At 33.3% G+C, this 20378-nt stretch overlaps 1 protein-coding gene across 5 annotated transcripts; it reads left to right on the plus strand.

The window, feature by feature from the left end:
• The first annotated feature begins 375 nt into the window (after positions 1 to 375).
• Positions 376 to 20212, plus strand: LOC144856440 (5-aminolevulinate synthase, erythroid-specific, mitochondrial-like). 5 transcript variants are annotated; one of them, XM_078714454.1, is made up of 12 exons: positions 376 to 502; positions 5174 to 5350; positions 9242 to 9367; positions 10173 to 10223; positions 12945 to 13088; positions 13720 to 13954; positions 14596 to 14780; positions 15074 to 15253; positions 15824 to 15988; positions 16457 to 16596; positions 17556 to 17684; positions 18197 to 20212. In XM_078714454.1, the coding sequence occupies exons 2-12, from the start codon at positions 5185 to 5187 to the stop codon at positions 18548 to 18550; spliced, it is 1875 nt and encodes a 624-aa protein (XP_078570580.1). In that variant the 5' UTR covers positions 376 to 502; positions 5174 to 5184; the 3' UTR covers positions 18551 to 20212. The 5 variants fall into 5 exon arrangements, with proteins under 5 accessions (XP_078570580.1, XP_078570576.1, XP_078570578.1 ...); XM_078714450.1 differs by lacking the exon at positions 376 to 502 and adding an exon at positions 4372 to 4533; XM_078714452.1 differs by lacking the exon at positions 376 to 502 and adding an exon at positions 4372 to 4533 and having other exon boundaries at positions 9248 to 9367.
• The last annotated feature ends 166 nt before the right edge of the window (positions 20213 to 20378 follow it).

A 20378-nucleotide genomic window follows, 5' to 3' on the forward strand; every position in this document is an offset into this window, starting at 1 on the left:
CCGATTACAGAATATGACAGAGATATTGAATAATATAGGACAAGGATCAACTTTATAATTATAACTGAATGAATGGAACGCATTCTCAATGGCCTACCAAATAAATGAATCAACAAATCACATGTCTGAATTAACAGGTTGAATTGAAAACGTTATTAACAGATACTGCCGATTATTAACGATTAATAAATACTTTATAAACTTCCGGATAAAAACAATAAATGAAGAGATGAATAATGTTACAGACGGGTCATTTTTAAAAGTGGGGCCAAATGATTTTATTAATATGTTTTTAAAATGATTGACGCCCTCTATAAATTGGCATTACCTATTGGGCGAGAACCTTAGTTAAAACTGGCAACTTCTTTGAACCTCAATTTTTTTATTTTATTCTGACAACTTGTCTAAAAAGAAGGAAGAGAAATCCAGAATTTTAGTTTCGTCGTTCTCAGAGTAGATCACGAAACTTCGCTTTAAAGCTAACTGCATATTTTTTAAATAGGTAAGTAAGTTTTATTATTTTATACACATGCCATAGGCCTATATTTAACGTTGAAATGTGTAGTTTATTTTGCCGGTAATAAAGATCGAGGCTTGGTTAAACTAGGCCTAGGCCTAGGCTAGACCGGCTAGGTCTAGGCCTAGCCTAGCCACAATCATGCTACCGGAGAGGATAGAGAGTGAGCTGACCACCAACCATCTAACCATCTTGAAAGGGTGGAGGCGGCCAGGTCGTAATATTGTCACGCTTGAGAGCGTCATCACTCGGGCCCTATATCGGCCAAGCTGGAAAATGACATAATATTTGTGTTAAATAGCCGTTCCAATCTTTTGAGTACAGAGTATTTTCAAGCACACTATTACAATTCACACGCGAGTTCATTTTATACCTATTTATTATTAGTATTATTCAGGTTTAAACATCAAATATTATCTGCCGCTCTTTGTGTTTGCCGCGAGAACGTTCGTAGCCTGATCATCGACCCTGGCGCCTCCATAGCACCAGATGCGCGCCGACGCATATTCTCAAACAACGGGCGTACTAGTTTGAGATTTTCGATATCACACTGCATGCGCTGCAGTAGTCGAGGTCTGAAGGTACGTCAAAAGGATGGTACGTCATAATTACTAAAAGTAAAAGGTCCGTCACTAATTTAAAAATAGGTGCGTCATTGTCTAGTAAAGGTATGACTCACATCGGACAAATGGTGCACCTCTCCCGGGGGTCGTATAGTGCGTCATACAATTGACAAGTGCATAAGCTGTGCATAGCCTAGGCACTGCAACTGCACCACGGAAAACGGTGACAAATGTGTGCTTATTTATGCATTTATGAATTTTAGGCATTAAACAATATTTCTAATTTTTTCAATCATACACTACAGTGATGTACTGTAGGCCAATTTTTTAAGAACATTTTGCAGTAAATTTTTTTATCATACGGCCCACCATTCAGGAGTTTTTTTTTTTGCTTGGCTGGTCACAACTGTTGGTCATCTCTGCAAGATGGCTTCCGTATCTTAAACATCGTTTATTGAAACCAAGTAATAAATGTCATCCTCCCTAGCATAGGCCTAGACCATAGTTGTTATTAGGTCCACAAACTTATTAATAATTAGCATGTTAAAATATTTACAATCATTTTATTTATTTATTTTTTTACAGATGTTATTATTAATAATATTTAATAACATTTAGGCTATAGGCCTAGGCCTGCCCTAGGACTAGTTATTTAATAAAGATAATGACATTGACAATCACTAGACTAGGCCCTGTAAACCCCTATACTACAGTAGGTCTAGCCCTATCCCATAGGCCCAACTAAACCTAACATTCAAACAAAACCAGTTATTATTTTTATAGTTTATACTATGGCTCACAACATAATAGCTCCAGATATTCTGTTTGTCCGATATTTGGAGGATTTTTAGAAGATTTTAATTGGAATGACATTGACAATCACTAGACTAGGTCCTGTAAGCCCCTATATATACTAGATCTAGCCCTATCCCATAGACTCTAGGCCCAACTAAACCTATCATTCAAACAAAACCAGTTATTATTTTTATAGTTTATTCTATGGCTCACAACATAATAGCTCCAGATATTCTGTTTGTCCGATATTTGGAGGATTTTTAGAAGATTTTAATTGGAATTAGTGTTGATAAAAACATTTAGAATTTGTTAAAATCCTCCGCGTCCTTCCTCATTACCTTACCATCTAAAGGGATGTTGATTTCTGCCCCAGACCTAGACTTGGCAAAAAAACATTTAATACTATTTTGACTACACCTATAATTAGCCAAGTAAAATAAGAGCCTGGCTAAGCTTTATATTTGATCTTGTAATAAAAATGAGATCGTAATTTAAGATACTGTACTTTAGGTTAGAAAAAATCTTGAATTTATTATGTTTACCTCATTTTCTTGAAGGAAGAAATAAATGTTAAGTTGAATTGAATTGAAAAGAATTTAACTTTATTAACTAAAATAAAATGAAGTCTGAAATATCAACACAGGAAAACATCAAGAAAGTTGTTAAATGAAAAAACATTCTGTACGCAAAAATAATTGGCATTATCAGTAATTGACACACCTTGTTATTCTGCCTTGTCATTCTTCCTGGTTGGTAGTGCCATGGTAGTAACACTATTCTTTTCTTTTTACCCTGAATAGATTTGTTAAATAACCATAGTCATTCTGATATTGCATTGTCATGCTTCAGTAAATTTGGTTAGACTTTATCCTTCCATTGTATACTGGCATAGTAATAGATTCCAACTAATCACTGGTCCTGAATAATTCTGTAAATAAACTTAGTTTTATGGTCTTGTTATGTTATGCTTCAGAGCCTACAGTACTTTGAAAGGAATTCCATTTTAAGTTAATATAGAATTCTTTATTTGTTATTTAAATCATGGAGAAATACATGTTGAATGAAGTCTACAGTATCTGTATTCTCTGTATTAAATTCAAAAGAATAAATTGCATTAATAAATTTATTCGAATAAACGCCCTACTCGAATAAACACCCCCCTCTAATAAATACCCCCTCGAATAAACATTCCTCATAGTCATACTATAGAATTAGAATGTCATTTTAAAGAAATGACCTTCCCCCCCCCCCCCCTTCAGTTTATTGACTCAAATAAATGCCTCTGCACATTATATACAACATTGTTAAAACACATTTGCAGTAGAATTCATTAACTTCCATGATCAACATGAATAACCAAGCCTACAATTTTTACTGTATTTTATCATTTCTTTATATTTATTGCGTTGAACATGTAGAACATGTACTGTACATGTTACACCAAGAAAAAAAAACCCTCCTTATCAGTAAACGCCCAGGGGGGTTTATTTTAATATATTATTACGGTCCAATTTTGGTTTTAACAATCAGTCATGCCAAATGTTTCACTACCAAACAAATTTTCGACAATTAGTGTACAGTACCTGTAATCTTCGCATCTGTAACTGATAATAAAGTAAAGCAATTTTTACATACAGTATCATTCATAAAGATTTGCACTTGTTTTGATTCAGGTGTAATCCCACTCTCTGATATAAGCCCATCCCAGATTTGGGGTCATATTTAAATACAATTCCGATTTGGATAGTCCATTATGGAACCTGGGAACGTATACCAACTGTAGTGCATTTTCTTTACAAAGAAACGTGTATATATTTCTAATTGACTCAACGCTATTAAGGTAAAGCATAATAATGAGCAAAAGAATCAACTAAATTGTTTTAAAAAATGCATTTATTATTATATATAAAATTAATAATTCATTGTTTTTATTTGATTTCCCTTTTTGATTCTAATTTGTGCATTGTTTTCATTTCTATTTATTTTTTATTGTTGCATGTTTATGTCTTATCATATTGTATTTTTGTGAGGGTTCCTAATCATCATTTTCAGCTGGATGGACCACCCTCGTAAAATAGTGTTTAAATAAATAAACGAATAAAAATAAATAAATACTTTATCTACATAGTAATTACTAGTATCAATGAGATTCATTTTAAATTGGCAAAATATTATTGAAATTAATATCCTCTTGCAAAATTGTTATAAAAGCTTTCCTCCTCAACTACTTCCTCGTTGATCACTTTAAATTATCCATAGCGTACTTGTCCGTGGATTAATCAATTTTGTCAGTCACTGATTGGCTGATCTTGTTCATAATACTAATCACCTTTAAACTACAGTACCTTCATTGAATTCTTCAGCTTTTAAATCTGTATTGTCAGTGTGGCTGTGCATCCTGTTCAGAAATCAGCTCAGATTTGATAATAGTTTTCTTTCCCGTTTCTATTGTAACAATGCTGTAAGTGTAAGCGTCATAAAGGGATTAACTAGTGTGGTATACGAGGTTGTATTGTGAAGTTTCAACTCAATTTGTTTATTCTATCATCTTGCCATTCGATTTCCATACTGAATACTTTGACTTGATTTTAAATTTGGTTCAATATCTCTTATTTTTGTGGTCGGCAGAGTAATATTACCTAATGTTTAATATTTATCGTAAGTACAGTACTGTAAACATCAGCGAATGTGTTATGTAATTAATGAGGTTTTTATTTGTAATTAAAAAATTTCTTGTGTAATTGTTATTTACTTAAAAAATGAACACTTACGAATTAAAAAACAATATTTGACTGATAGCCAACGGCCTTAAGACAACCAGCCTGAGATTTGGTTGCCCGCTCAATTTCTTGAAACAGACTGGTGTTACTGATAGTATACTGATTATATTCCACAACAGATGTAAAAAAACATTGTAAATGTTTACTTGGTTGTCAGGCCTTGTCTTTTGAAAATTATAGGTGTGCTACAAATTGCACTCCTCAATACATTCAGAGGTTCTGTAGGTGTGCTGTTTGTATATTCGTGTATATAAGTTTACCAAATTTAAGCGTGTTGTAAATCGCACACCTCAAGGGCAGTTTAGGAGTCTGTTAGGTGAGTGATCGCATTTGCTCGCCTGGGGGACCGACCATTTAAAAAAAATTTTTAGTTGCCCTACATAAATGTTTGATTTGCCTCGGAACCAAAGGTCAGTAGGAAACTACTATTGGAAGTTGTGGCAACTAAATTGTTTTTAAATTTCAAAAATTAGTTGAATAGCTAAATTTTTTCACATTGTGTTGTTGTTTTTTTCCAGAACGTGTCACCATGAATCAAGTCGCTCGTTTGAAGTGCCCGTTCCTTGGCCGTCTGCCAAATGGCTTCGCTAAACGTGCCGGTAGTTCTCTATTCAGCTACGCCGAAAGTTGTCCTGTTATGACGCAAATGCTGGCTAGGCATGCTTCGAGCAAACAGATAGACAGCGAAGGTACAGGTATGCATATTTTGTTATAATTTATAATTTTGTATATCCAAAGGCAAATTACAGAAAAAATGACAATGCTGTGGGTATCAGTGGCTGGATCTCAATGGAGACACTAAAAAAAAAGTGAAAAGCTAAATCAAAACGATAAAGTAAAACAGCCAGAAAAGTTAGCAGAGCTTTCGGGCAACACTAGCCCTTCATCAGTGCAAGTTACTTTTATTTTTATACGCATTTAATAGCGAGCAACTTGCCAATTACAGATCGATAAACTATTTTACAATTTATTGTGCTTCCTGATACTATAGTAAACTAAGTCTCATTTGAGGCTTAGGGAGTGGAGTTACAACCCTGGACCTACATGTAGGTCAGGATTGAACCCCGGACCTTGGGATTGGAAGGCAAGCACATTAACCACCAACCTACAGCTCCATTACTACATTATCATCACATTAAATAATAATAGTGAGTTAGTGAACATCTGCTTTTACCCCTCAAGCTGAGTAACATGTTGTACGCTGGATTTCATAAACTTACTATTGTACCAATGTCATCACCGACATCACCAAAATCATTATTGTAATGTAAAAGTTTTATTTCTTTATGCTACGCTTCAGTGAACCTATGCTATGTTTGTTTGCTTTAGTTTGTTTTCCTTGCTGGCAGACAATATACAATTGACAGCATTATATTCATCCATAATCACAAAACTTTCCTTTTTCTTTTTCTAAAGCTCTGTCTACACTATCAAACTACAGTTTGACAAAAAAGTGTGGTGTGCCGAAATGCAGTATGGTATTGGTAGTGATATGCCCAAATATTATAGTGATATGATAATGATATCATCATGTCCATATAGGCACATCACATTTTTTGTCACATAAAGTTTGAGAAAGTGTAGAGAAGGCAAAACAAAAAAACCATACTTCTTACAGTATAAAGCGCCACCGCCATAATTTTTGTACCACCTCTGTTTTTTTTAATGGCCAGAGAAACCAACTAAAAATTCTGATAAAATCGTAGCATTTGATTATCTATATAAAAATCTGTCTACACGATGTGCCTAAATATGGTAGCGAAATGCCCAAATATGGTTTACACTTAAATACTGACAGTGTCACACATACACAGTAGTCATCCTATTTATAGCTTAATACAGTATGTGTCGTGAGGTAATTTCCCGATTGATCGTAAACGGTACTGGGTTTGGTCTACTAGCTTTCCTGCTCCCAACTCATCATCCATTCATAGAAGCCTTGATGAAGTAAGCCTACCTGGTGGTGACTATAGAATGGTCCCAACATAACAACTACGGCTTTAGTCGATAGAAGATTGAAATATGGTTAGAGAGAGTATTCAGTGTTTGATTACATTAGTGTAGATGTGTGTCAAAGTGTATAGAATTGATGTTCCGCATTATTATAGATAGGAAGATGAAAATGGTAGTTGGATGTAATGATCTTGTATATCAATTAGATTGGTAAATTGGTTAATCCATATCGTTTTGGTTAATCCATATTATTTTATTTTTAATAATTGTTATGATTATAATTTTATTAAAAATGATATTTTGTTAGTGAAGTATTATTATACAATTCATTTTCCTCATTTGTTCTAATTTGTAAATCATTGTTTTTTCATCAACCTTACCTCTCTTAGTCTTAGTGTATTTTTATCTTTAGTGTGCAATGTGTTTCGTTTATTTACTATGAAAAATGCACTTACTCTACAGTACAGCAGATTGTTTAAATTCAAAGAATAGGAAAGGTTGTACTTGTATTTAAATTGGTTGCCTAGCAATTGAGTAGATATTATGCAATTTTTATGAGCATCTTCTACTGTATTAAATTACAAAATTAAGAAACACTAGAGGTTGCTATGACAACATCTAGCCAATTTTTCGCTGGATGAATGTACTGGAATAAAGTGATTAACAAAACAAATCAGATGATTTTGTATGGTTTTTCTAGAAAATTAAAACCAAATAAAACAATACACTGGTATTGTCCTCAAAAAACATGAACAATTTAGATTTAATTAAATCAGACTTTGAATATGTTATTTTGTAGTTTTAATAAAGTAAATCACTTCCTTGGAAGAAACAAATAAAAAAAATAATGTTTTAACTTATAAAATGACAAAAGAAATGGTTAAATTCAACCAAAAACCCATTGACTGGCAGCCAATTTGACCATTTTTTGCTTTAGATTACAGTTTTTTCAGGTAAATACATTTGTTTTTCGATCCAATTTTTGGTCAATGTGGATGAACATTAAAATGGCATATTTAACAACAATTTTTTTAAGATTTATTTTTTCATGGGGACAATACATCTTTAATAAGCATCAACCCCTGAATAAATTTCAGTGCGGTAGATTTTTTTTTCCTACAGTACTGATTTATCCAGTACTACTATTTTGAAATAAAACAACAACAGCAGAGAAAATTTGTACAGAAATTACACTATAAAGTTTTCTTTTGTTTAATCGTATCACAGTCATGGGTTTTGTTATTGTATTGTATTAATGATGTTTTTAATTGACGAAATAAATAAAATGAATGCAATAAGATCAAAATTGTTCCTACAGAAAACATGATAATCAAATGTTACGATTTTATCAGAATCTGTTTTTTTTTGGTCATTTAAAAGAATAAAGCATAGGTAGAACAAAATTAGGGGATATTTTTTTTTTTTGCCTAATTCAATATTAAGGTTTGTCTACAATATCAAACTTTATGTGACAAACAAAAGTGATACCCATATATGGACATGATGATGTTATCACTACCATATTTGGGCACATTACTACCATATTTGGGCACATTTTTTTTGTCAAACTAGTTTAATAGTTTAGGAAGAACTTTCGATAGAAACGAGAAAGTTTTGTGATTATGAATGGATGAATACAATGCTGTCAATTGTATATTGTCTGCCAGCAATCAGGAAATGACTTGCGAATTTATGTACAGTTTAGAAAGAAGGATTTTGAGATGAGGAACTCAATAATCCAGGCGTTGTCAATCCAAAAGGAAGTATTGGAATTCAACCAATGACTTGCTTTCTTCCATTCAATAGAAACTTAAATAATTATAAATAAAAGTACTATATCTGTATGTATCTACAGTATATGTGATTAATATAAAAGTAATGATTAAAAAATATAAATTGTCCATTTTTAAAATGATAAATAGTTCCATGATGACAGTTATTCCCTGTACTTTGACTTGGTTTAAGGGCGTGTGGCACAGTGTGTTGGACGTTGAACTACTGATTGTGAGATCGTGGGTTCGAATCCAGCCCCCGTTGCATGTCTTGTATCCAATAGGCAATACACTTTATTTATGTTTGTCTCAGTCCACCCATGGGTACCTTGTAACGTCAAGACACAACTTCTCGCTGATTACTACAGTACAGTAGCTGCATTAATATTGGAGTATGTTTCCATGTGTTTTATCCAAATATGACCGGTGTAATAAAATTTCCAGCGAATTAAAGGTCGAACACAACATAGGCACTTTATAAATTCAGGATATCATTATTATTGGCATAGACATTATAGTTCATGATTTATGTATTGTAATGTAAGTCATTGATGAAAACTAGGAACTGAGGAAGCTAGGCCAGTGCTTTACGTGGACTAGAACAGTGTGATAAAATGCACAGGTTAATTTTCAAACATCAATCTCGTAACGAACATCAACAACCTTGCAAAAAATCTCAAAATGTTTTAAAAGCTGCATTATCATCATTTTCTAATTAACTACACCGAATTAACCAATAATATTGCAGATATAATCAGGTGTGTTATTATAAAAATAATTATACTGTTAAACTGTTAGTCCTCCTGAGAGGTTAATTACTTTAATTACTAAGTTTTTTTTATCTATTATTGTAATTTGCAGCAGCAGAAGAAGCAAAATGTCCGTTCTTAGCCGAGATGAAGGACATTAAAGCCGTAGACAATGTTGAAGAAAACGAGAACGTGATTGAGCGAATCAGCACACAGCTGCAGGGAGTGAAAAATAATGGTAATAATATACAACACTCTTAATTCATTTCTTAATTAGTTTTACACTGTGGAAAGCCTATCATTTTACTCCTTGCATTGCAGTACCTTGATATTGGAATTTTAGCAAAATAGTGCACTTCAGTTTTATTAATTAATTGCATTTTATATGATGTATAATAATAATACAGTCAACTCTCTGAAAACCGAAAACTTGTTCGGTCCAAAAAGTACCAATTTCATTTTTACCATTAGAAACACATAGAATCAGACTTTCTAGAATACCAGACATACAGTATTAGGCCAGTCCAAGGGGCAGTGGTGTAACACAGAAGCCTGAGACCCCTGGTTCATAAAGTGGCCCTGCCATATTTTTAGCCTTTTCGACGTATTTTAAAGCCACTCAGCTCTGCTCAGAGGCTCCTGTAAAGCTCTGGGGTGCCTGGGTTTAACCAGTTAGCGCTCATGGCTATTACGTCACTGCCAAGGGGGTCCACTACTGGAAGAGTTGGCTGTATTTTCTTATTAGACTATCAGCAGTTTTTAATGAAATAAAGATATGAAAAAAAACAATACAAAACATGATATAATCATTAATTTATAGCTATAATTATTATTTCTATGAGTCTCATGCTTATTGTGTACACAATCTAAAGTCAAACATATATTTTATCAAGAAAATTTGAAAATGTGATTTTTCCTATAAAGTATCTTGCTCAAGCAATTGCATACTGTAACAAGATATTAATAAGATTTGAATGAATAATGATCAAAAACTAAATGTATATTTTATACTTATTAACAAATAATATACGTTTTGTTATTAGATTCTACAGTGCGAGCATCCTCCACAGAGAAACTCGAAAAGAAATCAAAAGGTAAATGTCAAATCAAATAAACCTATAAAATAGACCCAGTATAAATAAATTAAATAAACAAGATAAAGTACAAATTGAAGTTTAACGTACAGGGTGAAGTATGGTGTAGAGAATACGTACATTAGTACAATACTGATGGTATTCGTTGCAGCCAGACATAAGATCAAGTTGCTATGTTGGCAAGGCGAGCTCAGGGTCCTGTTACTAGATAAGATTGCCTTCAATCTTGTATTTTAGTTACATTTTAGTATACGAGTATGACTACATATTTATTTGCATTTAGTTATTTGCTCCTAGCAGGTATACAGTACATCATCTATTATGAAAACAAAATTATTCTGTACACCAACAGTACTGTATCATTTTTACAAGTCCATACTCATTTTTACATAAAATGCAGTTTGTATTAAACCTTAAATTAGATTGAAAAACGCAGGGAAAGTGTTAATAATCATCTTCTATAGTAATTCCAGGCCAATGACTTATTTAGTTCAAACGTAATTGCATCAAAAAATCTCAACCATATTTAGGTAGCTGCCACTCAAGTGTTATTACCTAATGTTTTTAGTGTTATTGGAGTAACCAAAACTGACATCACTAAAGAGCTTTGATTGAACTAATCATCCACTATGACATCATGAGAGGTGCTTGTTGCTAAGGGTTATTAATCCCGTCCTTAGTAACCAATGCTACAGAATTATCCACACCAGATAACTTGTTGTTTTAGAAAACATCTTGATGGATGGATTACCTTGGATTTGAGTGTGCTTTATTTTTCAATCATTCAATCATTAGTGGTTTTCTTGTGCTTAACCAGACGTTGACAATAATAGTATTCATGTGCAAAGTTTATGTGAATTGGAAGTCTGAAAAATATGTTTATGTTTTTAAGAAGACCTTTAATGTTTTCTTTTACATCTGTTTGTGTTCTTAAAATGTCAAGTGATAACATAAGGTTTAAACTTAAACTGAATGTTTGCTGTAGAATTTCAGTATTCCACAGTATGGTGTTTCCTTCTTGCCTGTTTTTACGAGAAGAAAGAGAAAAGAGAAAGAAGATTTAAAACCGTATTTAAATGTTACCTATTAACGATGTATTGTCCCCCAAAAATATGAAAAATAAAGATAAATAAAATGAGACTTTAAATAGATTATTTGGTAGCTTTAATAATAAAATTTTAATAATTTCTGTAGAAAAAAAAATGGAAAAAATTAATGTTTTCACTTATAAAATTACAAAATAAATGGTTAAATTCAACCAAAAACCCATTGACTGCCAACCAATTTGGCTATTTATTGCTTTAAATTACATTTTTTTAGGTAAATACTTTTTTTTTTCGATCCAATTTTTGGTCAAAGTGGATACTTATTTGGTGACATTAAAATAGCATATTCAACAGAAAAATTGTTAAGAATTATTTTTTCAGGGGGACAATACATCTTTAAGCAATTCCTCGTACGTAGTAGATGGATGAAGCTACTGTATAGTTATAACCACGTGTCTATGTAACGTTGGTTTTTTTTTTCTTTCTTTATATATCTACATATTTATATATATATATGTGTATTCGTTATATTTGTTGCTGAACTACGGAGAATTTTTTTTCCGAAATAAAGATGAATGAATGAATGAATGAAAATCCTTGTTTTAAAAACCTATATTAATTCCAGTCCTGTTAAACATAACATATAATTATTAATTATAACTCAATTTCAATTTATTTCCACAAAAGTACATAACAACAAGTATTATAAAATTATATAAAACAAAAGAGGATGTTTAAGAAAACAAATTTCCAGTAATTAATAAATAATATTCAAAGATATCTATTATTATTAAAAGCATCCTGAATTTTAAAGCATACTGTATGTAAATGAAACATATCTTTAATTAATACTGGTGGAATACTCTTTTGTATTACACAGCTTTTATTTTTAACCTTGAAATTTTGAATGATTGAACAAGTAGAGTTAAATAGTGAATGAGAATTTTGCCTGAGTATTATAATTAACTTTCTCACTATGATATGATTTTTATGCATTAACATTTTGAATTATTGAAAGTAGAATTAGATATAGTGAATGGGATAGACCTTTTCAAACACTACATTTAATAAATCCTGAGTTATTATAATTCATTTTTTCATTATAATTATGATTATTATGCATTAAACTGATAGATACTAATAAAACACACTATATAATTTCTATTTTAATTACATAAAGTGCCGTGGCTAGTAGTAGAGTAAAAATAAAGCCTTAGTACTAGTAGTAGGTAGTGTACAGTAGCTGGTGGTACAAGAAAATGTCAATAGATAAAATACTGTGTGCTGAACTTTACACTTAAAACACAAACGTTTACAATACAGTATCTATTTCGTGCCTAACTTACCTGGATAAACTAAAATAGGCCCTTTTCACTCTAAGAGGAGAACATAACTCTAATATGTAAAAAAAAACTATCATACTGTACAAATAATAATGTAAACAATAACAACTATGTTTCTCTGCCTGAAATGAAATGGTGATGTGTGTTTGAGTGGGGTAGTCCACATGAGAGTGTGCTCATGGATGGTACTACTGTCTTGGAGGGGTGTTCTACATATTTGTCAACTAATATGTTCTCCTCATGGAGAGGAAAAGCCTGTTTTGGTTTATCCAGCAGATTGAGAGTCAACTTTAGTTATTAATTGATAATCTGATAACTGCTTTTTTAAACAGGTGATGAAGCTGATAAAGGAGGCCTCTTGGATGCCATCAAGCACCTACCAACTAAGAACCCAGTTGATCTAAAAGAAAATGCTGAACTGAAGATGGCTATGAAGCAACAAGCTGATAGCATGAATCAAAAGAAGTACAACCAAGGTATAAACTGATTTGGTACTGGTTTGTAGGCTAATACCCATTTCACACATATAATTTTTTTCAAAATATGTTGTCAAAAGTTATTATTACAAGGATTCATGCATGCATGTGAACACGTATTGTAATTATTGTAAGGAAATTGAACTCATTTTAGGCGTCGGAACCACTATATTCTCATGCATTTGTTACCAAACAACCTCTTTTTTTAGGGGGGAACCTCTGCTTTTGTTTTTATTAAGCTCTATCTATAACTATCAAATTAGTTTGACAAAAACTGTGTGATGTGCCCAAATTTGGTATTAATATGCCCAAATATTGTAATGATATGACATCATCATGTCCATATATGGACACATCATATTTTGTTGTCACTGTATAAACTTTGATAGTATAGACAGAGCTTAAAATATAAAGTAAATTATTCTAAGCAGTTTCTACAGTAATTGTTTTGATCTTTAACCCATTCATGCAATCATTTAGTCCAAGCTTTTTTAGGGTAATAAAACTGTTTATTTCAGTAAACCTTTACATTGAAATAAATGAAATCATATGTTACTGCAGTAACAAAATGTATTTTACTGCAGTAACTACAGTAGAATAATTTTCACATGTTAAACATTGTGTTTTATAGATGGCAAGTTTAACTATGATGCGTTCCTAAAGGAACAAATTGACGGAAAGAAGAGAGACCACACCTACCGAATCTTCAAGAAGGTTCTTCGTGATGCTAACGAGTTCCCGTATGCACGAGAGTATTCTGAACCAGCACCACCAAACGAGACGAATGACGGGCAGCCGATATCTGTTTGGTGTTCCAACGATTACCTTGGAATGAGCCGACATCCTAAAGTCCAAGAGGCTGTAATGTAAGGCAACTTTTGTAGTTGATGAATATTATTTTTTGTTTATATAGTTTGATTTGAGTCAGGGATGTGGGAATTATTTTCAGGGTGGAGGGTCAAGTAAAGAGCACAAAGCAAATTATGTAAGCATATTGCACAGCACTGCTTCCAAGTTTAACATTTGTTATGCATGTATTGTTGAGCGAAACCTCTGGTTATCGTCTCAATGCGCTGTGGACTTTACTACATGTTAAAGGGTCATGTTATGTTGGTGCTGCCAACTACGGCGCTATTTCGTCTGTCCATGACAATGGCTGTGGTGTGAGCTGGTATAGCGGGGTAACCCCCCCACTCGTCTTGAAAGATGTACTAGGTTCTTTTGTGTACCCTATATAGTGTAGTGTGTTGTCCTTATTTGAGAAGACATGTTCTACCACAAAAACCATAGAGCGAGTGAGCCTCGAACCCATGCCGATATTATGGGTTACAATTAAATTGCAATACAATAAAGTAATACTAATACATATTATTACAACAAAGTATTAATATTATTAGAATAAAGTAATATTACTAATACATATTATTACAACAAAGTATTAAAATAAAGTATACATATTATTAGGATAAAGTAATACATTATTATATTACATTAATTATTTCTATAGTGACACTGTACTGAAACATGGAACCGGTGCCGGAGGAACCAGAAACATATCAGGCAATTCTATTTTCCATGAGAAGTTGGAGAAGCAGTTGGCCGAACTACATCAGAAAGAAGCTGGTCTTCTGTTTACTTCATGTTATGTGGCTAACCACTCAACCCTGTACACTCTAGGACAGGCGTTACCAGGTAAAGACATATGCTGGTAGAATGTGTTTATTAAGCTCTGTCTACACTATCAAACTAGTTTGACAAAAAAAAAGGTGATGTGCCTATGTATGGTGGTGATATGCCCAAATATAGTAGTGATATGACATCACCATGTCCATATATAAGCACATCACATGTTTGTGGTCACATAAACTTTGATAGTGTAGACAGAGCTTTTGAAACACTAGAAATGCGAGCAGTGCAAATACAAGTAGTTAATAAAGTACAGTAAGCATGATGTATTCATGAAGTTTCTTATACTGTATTTAAAGGTTGTGAGATTTACTCTGACGCTGGTAACCACGCATCTATGATTCAGGGTGTACGTGACAGTGGGGCGCCTAAGTTTATATTCCGCCACAATGATCCTGAACATCTTGAGGAGCTTCTACAAAAATCGGACCCAGCTGTTCCGAAGATAGTTGTCTTTGAGACCGTTCATTCCATGACAGGTAAGTTATTTTTTGTTTTTTAAAACAGAGATCTAATTTCTGAATCAGTGATATGAATGATTCTATTTAAAGACCAGAATTGCAGACCACCAAACCTGGAGAGAATTGCTATAAACAGTCTAAGCGCTTAGCCGGTTATAATTTGTGACATAGGAAGTACAGTTGACCATTGCTATACCGCAGTTTTTAAAATTTAAACCTACTCGAAGGAGTCTTTTAAAACAGTCTTAAACCTCTCTTTTTATCAAACATTGCTTATATAATAATGATTCTTTAATTGTATTCTTTATAGAGTAGATTTTCTCGCGTAAAAATGTATGTAGTATTATGATTGTGAATTGATCAATCATGGTTTTATAGCAATGGTCTAACAAGTGGCTTTAGTAAAACTGTCCATCTGATAAAGCCGGCTTTAATCAGGCAGTTAAGACTGTTTTATAGCAATCCGCCCCTGGTCCCAAGTGTCTTAATTGGAGAGAGTGGTTTTTTATTGGAGTACATCTTTTAAATAGAGGAATCTTTTATTGTCTGACAAGATTATGTATTGTAAATTATATATTGTTTGTTTAGGTGCTGTCTGCCCATTGAAGGACCTCTGTGATGTGGCCCACCGATACAATGCTTTGACCTTCGTTGACGAAGTTCATGCCGTTGGCCTTTACGGTCGCCATGGCGCTGGTGTAGGTGAACGCGATGGCTGCCTTGATGGTATTGACATAGTTACTGGAACCTTAGGTAAGAATTCACACAAAACATATTTTTAAGTATTATATTAAAATAAATAACTGTAGTTATTACTGAAACTATGATACGGCTTTACCATGTTGAAACACAGGTTCTTGTCATATCATTAAGTTAAGCAACGTTGGGCCTGGTTAGAGATTAAATGGGAGACCATCTGGGAATATTTGGTGCTGTGTGTATGGAGCTGGGGTTCCAATAGGCATTTGAAATCAGCACTGCTGACTTTTATGATGTATTTGCCCATGAAATTCCTCTGGTCAAAGTGGGCACTGGACGAGAGAAGCCATTGATCTATGATAGGACTAACAAAGGTCCTAGTTTAGTTTCATCCATCATTCAGTTGAAAAAACTAATTGACATGGTCGTTGGCGGTAGCCGTCTTCCACAAACCAAAAAAAACAAACAAAAGTGATATCAAGTGAAGCTAACACATCTTACTTATTGTCAACTTTTTTGTAGGCAAAGCTTTTGGAATGATTGGCGGGTACATTGCTGGCTCCTCCCACTTGGTGGATATGGTGCGCAGTTATGCAGCTGGCTTCATTTTCACCACTGCACTACCACCAATGGTGCTAAATGGTGCCATTACTTCTATTGGGGTTAGTATTTAATATTCAAAATTAGTAAAATATTAGTAAAAGTAACAAAAAAAATGTAAAAAAAAAAAAAAAAATTAAAAATAAATAAATGAAAAACAAATTCTATATATTAGAGAGGTTTCGCAATCTTACGAATACGATAACGAAAACGGATACGTCACGCACACGTATTCGTTTTCGTAAGCCATAAAAAAATCTGTTTCGCATGGCAACGAAATATTGAGGCGCGTCCAAAATATGACTGCGGTAAATTTGAGTGAAGCGCAGGTACGTGTTGCTTGGTGCTTGGCTGCCTAGGCCTAGCGTAACATCAAAGCGAGTGAGGACTTTAAAAACTGCTATTTATAAAAATTGACTTGGCATTTTAGTAAATTACTTTAGTAAATTACTTTCAATAAATCTATAATTATATTATAATCATGAATCATTCCTGATTCAAATGCAAAATGTGCAAAATAGATCAAAAACTATACTCGTTTTGTAGTTACGAATACGACTGGTGATATTCGTCAACACGAATACGCTTTACGAATATGAAATGGGGATCAGCTCAAAAGTTTCACGAATGTATGACGTATCCGTTTTCGTTATCGTATTCGTAAGGTTGCGAAACCTCCCTAATGTATTAAATATTCTATATAATATTATGTCATGTTAATTCTGTAGTGAACTATCCCAATACCGAACTCTCTGAGATTAAGGATTCCCATATTATTTTTTATCATTAAAAGCACATTCGGAATACCAGACTTTCTGGAAAACCAGACATTAGGCCAAGCGTGTGTACTATTTAAAAAGGTTACTGTATAAGAACAGAAATAATTTTGTATGCATTTAAAATATCTTTTCAAAGTTTTTAAAAGAACCTCCGACACAGTAATGTGAATTGTTCCTACGTATAGCGCAGATGAATTAAACAGTATTAGTAGAGTAGCTAATTTTTATGTTTCTATTTTTAGATTCTTAGCAGCGAGGAAGGCCGCAATCTACGTCACAAACACCAGAGTGCAGTCAAAGAACTGCGCAACAAACTTATTTCTGCTGGGCTACCAGTTGTCCACTGTCCTAGTCATATTATTCCAATACATGTAAGTGATATAGGATAAGTAATAATACGATTTATCATTCATCATAAGATATATTATTCCTTTTCGTAGCCTCATTGATCTAACCTGTAGTTATCAAATATAAATATATTACTACTACTAGGTAATATGCAGAACTGTATCTGTTCATAGGCAAATTCTGTAATACAGCGTCACATATTTATGACACGTAATGTAAAGCCCAATCGTAACATAACACAGGCGCCACATGTACAGTAATAGGTGACAATGTATTAACGAATTTGCCACGATACTGGACAGATAATGCCATGTGTGGAAATAGAGAATTTGGTGTTGTATGTGACAGAGTTGTTGCGATCAAGCCCAGGACAGGAACGATATAATTTGTGTCACTTTTTGTCTTCTCCATGTTTGATACTAAGACAGTACCAACTACAAATAGAAATGTGTTAAGTACTCCAATCAACAGCATTCCAATGTTTCTGAAACATTAAATATATATACTATATTAAATATATTATTTTTATTCAAAGGTTGGTAATCCGCAAGCCAGCACTCACGTTGCCAACCAACTGATAGAGAAATTTGGCAAGTACGTGCAAGCTATCAACTACCCGACCGTGCCACGTGGCGAGGAAAAGCTGCGTATTGCTCCGACTCCATTTCACACCACTGAAATGATGGACGAGTTTGTCGACGCCCTCACCAAAGTCTGGCAGGAGAGCGGGCTTAACTTCAACCAGGATATTTGTCCGGTTCAGTGTGAATACTGTCGCATGCCGTGGAAACTTGACGCGATGTCGTGTCGCGAGAAAGAGTTCATTTCAAAGGGAATGAATGTTTCGTCTCTGAATGAGAACGTGTCGGTCGTGTCTCAGGCTTGCTAGGCCTGTACGGTTAACTTTCTTGTAAAGTTTGATTCCCACAAAGTCGCAACGACATTATACGCCGTTGTATATCTCAACTGTTATCAAATTACTTGCGCTGTGCAAATATCCTTGCATTATGCGCTAGTTGGAACCAAACTTTGCTTTAGTTACTTACTTTCAGGTCCTTCGTAAGTGCGATCTTTGACACCATTTACCCCATTTCTTTCGATGACAAATTCTTTATAGAACTTAGTTTTAATTAGTATTAAATGTTTTATTAACTAAATTGCTATTTAGCAATTCACAATTCAGAGAAATATTAAATAACAATATAATAAATATAATAAAAGCAATTTTTTGAAAGTTTAATAGAATATTTTTTTAAAGATAAAATAACTTTTGACTGAGCAGAAAGTATTAGTCATTCTTTTACCTGTTTTGTTAAAAATATTAAACAAATATATATATATATATATATTGAGTATATAAATCCAAAGTCAAATTACGATATCACTAAAAAGATGAAAAATAAATATGAACAAAATCAAAATAATAATGTAAAAGGCAGAGAGAAATTTTGAGAAATAAACTTGCTGTCATGAAAACACCAGTGTGATCTAGTTCACAGAATATAAACAATGTTTGAACATCATTGCTTTGAAAAATAATCTAAATAAGCCTTTTACACAATCCGCATGCAATGTTCTTGATAAAATGTTCCTACCTCAACACAGTAAAAAATACTAATCATAAAATGTCAAGTAATGTATTCAGTTTTTAATATTAGATTAGATAAATGTATATGCTTCTGTCCCCACATATTGTTCCTACATCTTGTCCCCACATATTGTTCCTACATCTTGTCCCCACATATTGTTTCTACATCTTGTCCCCACATATTGTTTCTACATCTTGTCCCCATATATTTTTTCTACATCTTGTCCCCACATATTGTTCCTTTATCTTAAGTTGTCCCCACATATTGTTTCTACATCTTGTCCCAACATATTGTTTCTACATCTTGTCCCCACATATTGTTTCTACATCTTGTCCCCACATATTGTTCCTACATCTTGTCCCCACATATTGTTTCTACATCTTGTCCCCACATATTGTTCCTACATCTTGTCCCCACATATTGTTTCTACATCTTGTCCCCACATATTGTTTCTACATCTTGTCCCCACATATTGTTCCTACATCTTGTCCCCACATATTGTTTCTACATCTTGTCCCCACATATTGTTCCTTTATCTTGTCCCCACATATTGTTTCTACATCTTGTCCCCACATATTGTTCCTTTATCTTGTCCCCACATCTTGTCCCCACATATTGTTCCTTTATCTTGTCCCCACATATTGTTTCTACATCTTGTCCCTACATCTTGTCCCCACATATTGTTCCTACATCTTGTCCCCACATATTGTTTCTACATCTTGTCCCCACATATTGTTTCTACATCTTGTCCCCACATATTGTTCCTACATCTTGTCCCCACATATTGTTCCTTATGTCACCCTTGTATTATTTACATTGACACTGCTAAGTGGACAATGTTTGTTTTAATGTAGTAAACAAGGTGCAAAGAGGCACATAATATTTGTTGTTAGTGAAAACATGTATAATGGACTGAATGATATAGAAAATAAATTGAAAGTATATTTAGAAAGGTATATTAATACAGATGCTATTAAATAATTACATAAATTTTAAAAAAACACAGTATAGTAGTATTATTCACATGTTTATTACGATATCTAACTCCTAAGACCAATTGACAAACTGCAGAAAACTAGTTTGAAAAATTGTGGGCACGTAACAGCGAGATGCGCGCTCTTTTAAACG

Source organism: Antedon bifida, chromosome 11 (assembly GCF_963402885.1).
Source record: "Antedon bifida chromosome 11, ecAntBifi1.1, whole genome shotgun sequence".
Classification (NCBI taxonomy): Eukaryota; Metazoa; Echinodermata; class Crinoidea; order Comatulida; family Antedonidae; genus Antedon; species Antedon bifida.

Excerpts from the sequence above, each read along its gene's own strand:
- LOC144856440 (XM_078714450.1), top strand. Across the intron at positions 13,089-13,719 it reads TCAAAAGAAGTACAACCAAG|ATGGCAAGTTTAACTATGAT; the intron begins GTATAAACTGAT and ends TGTGTTTTATAG. Across the intron at positions 15,989-16,456 it reads CATAGTTACTGGAACCTTAG|GCAAAGCTTTTGGAATGATT; the intron begins GTAAGAATTCAC and ends ACTTTTTTGTAG.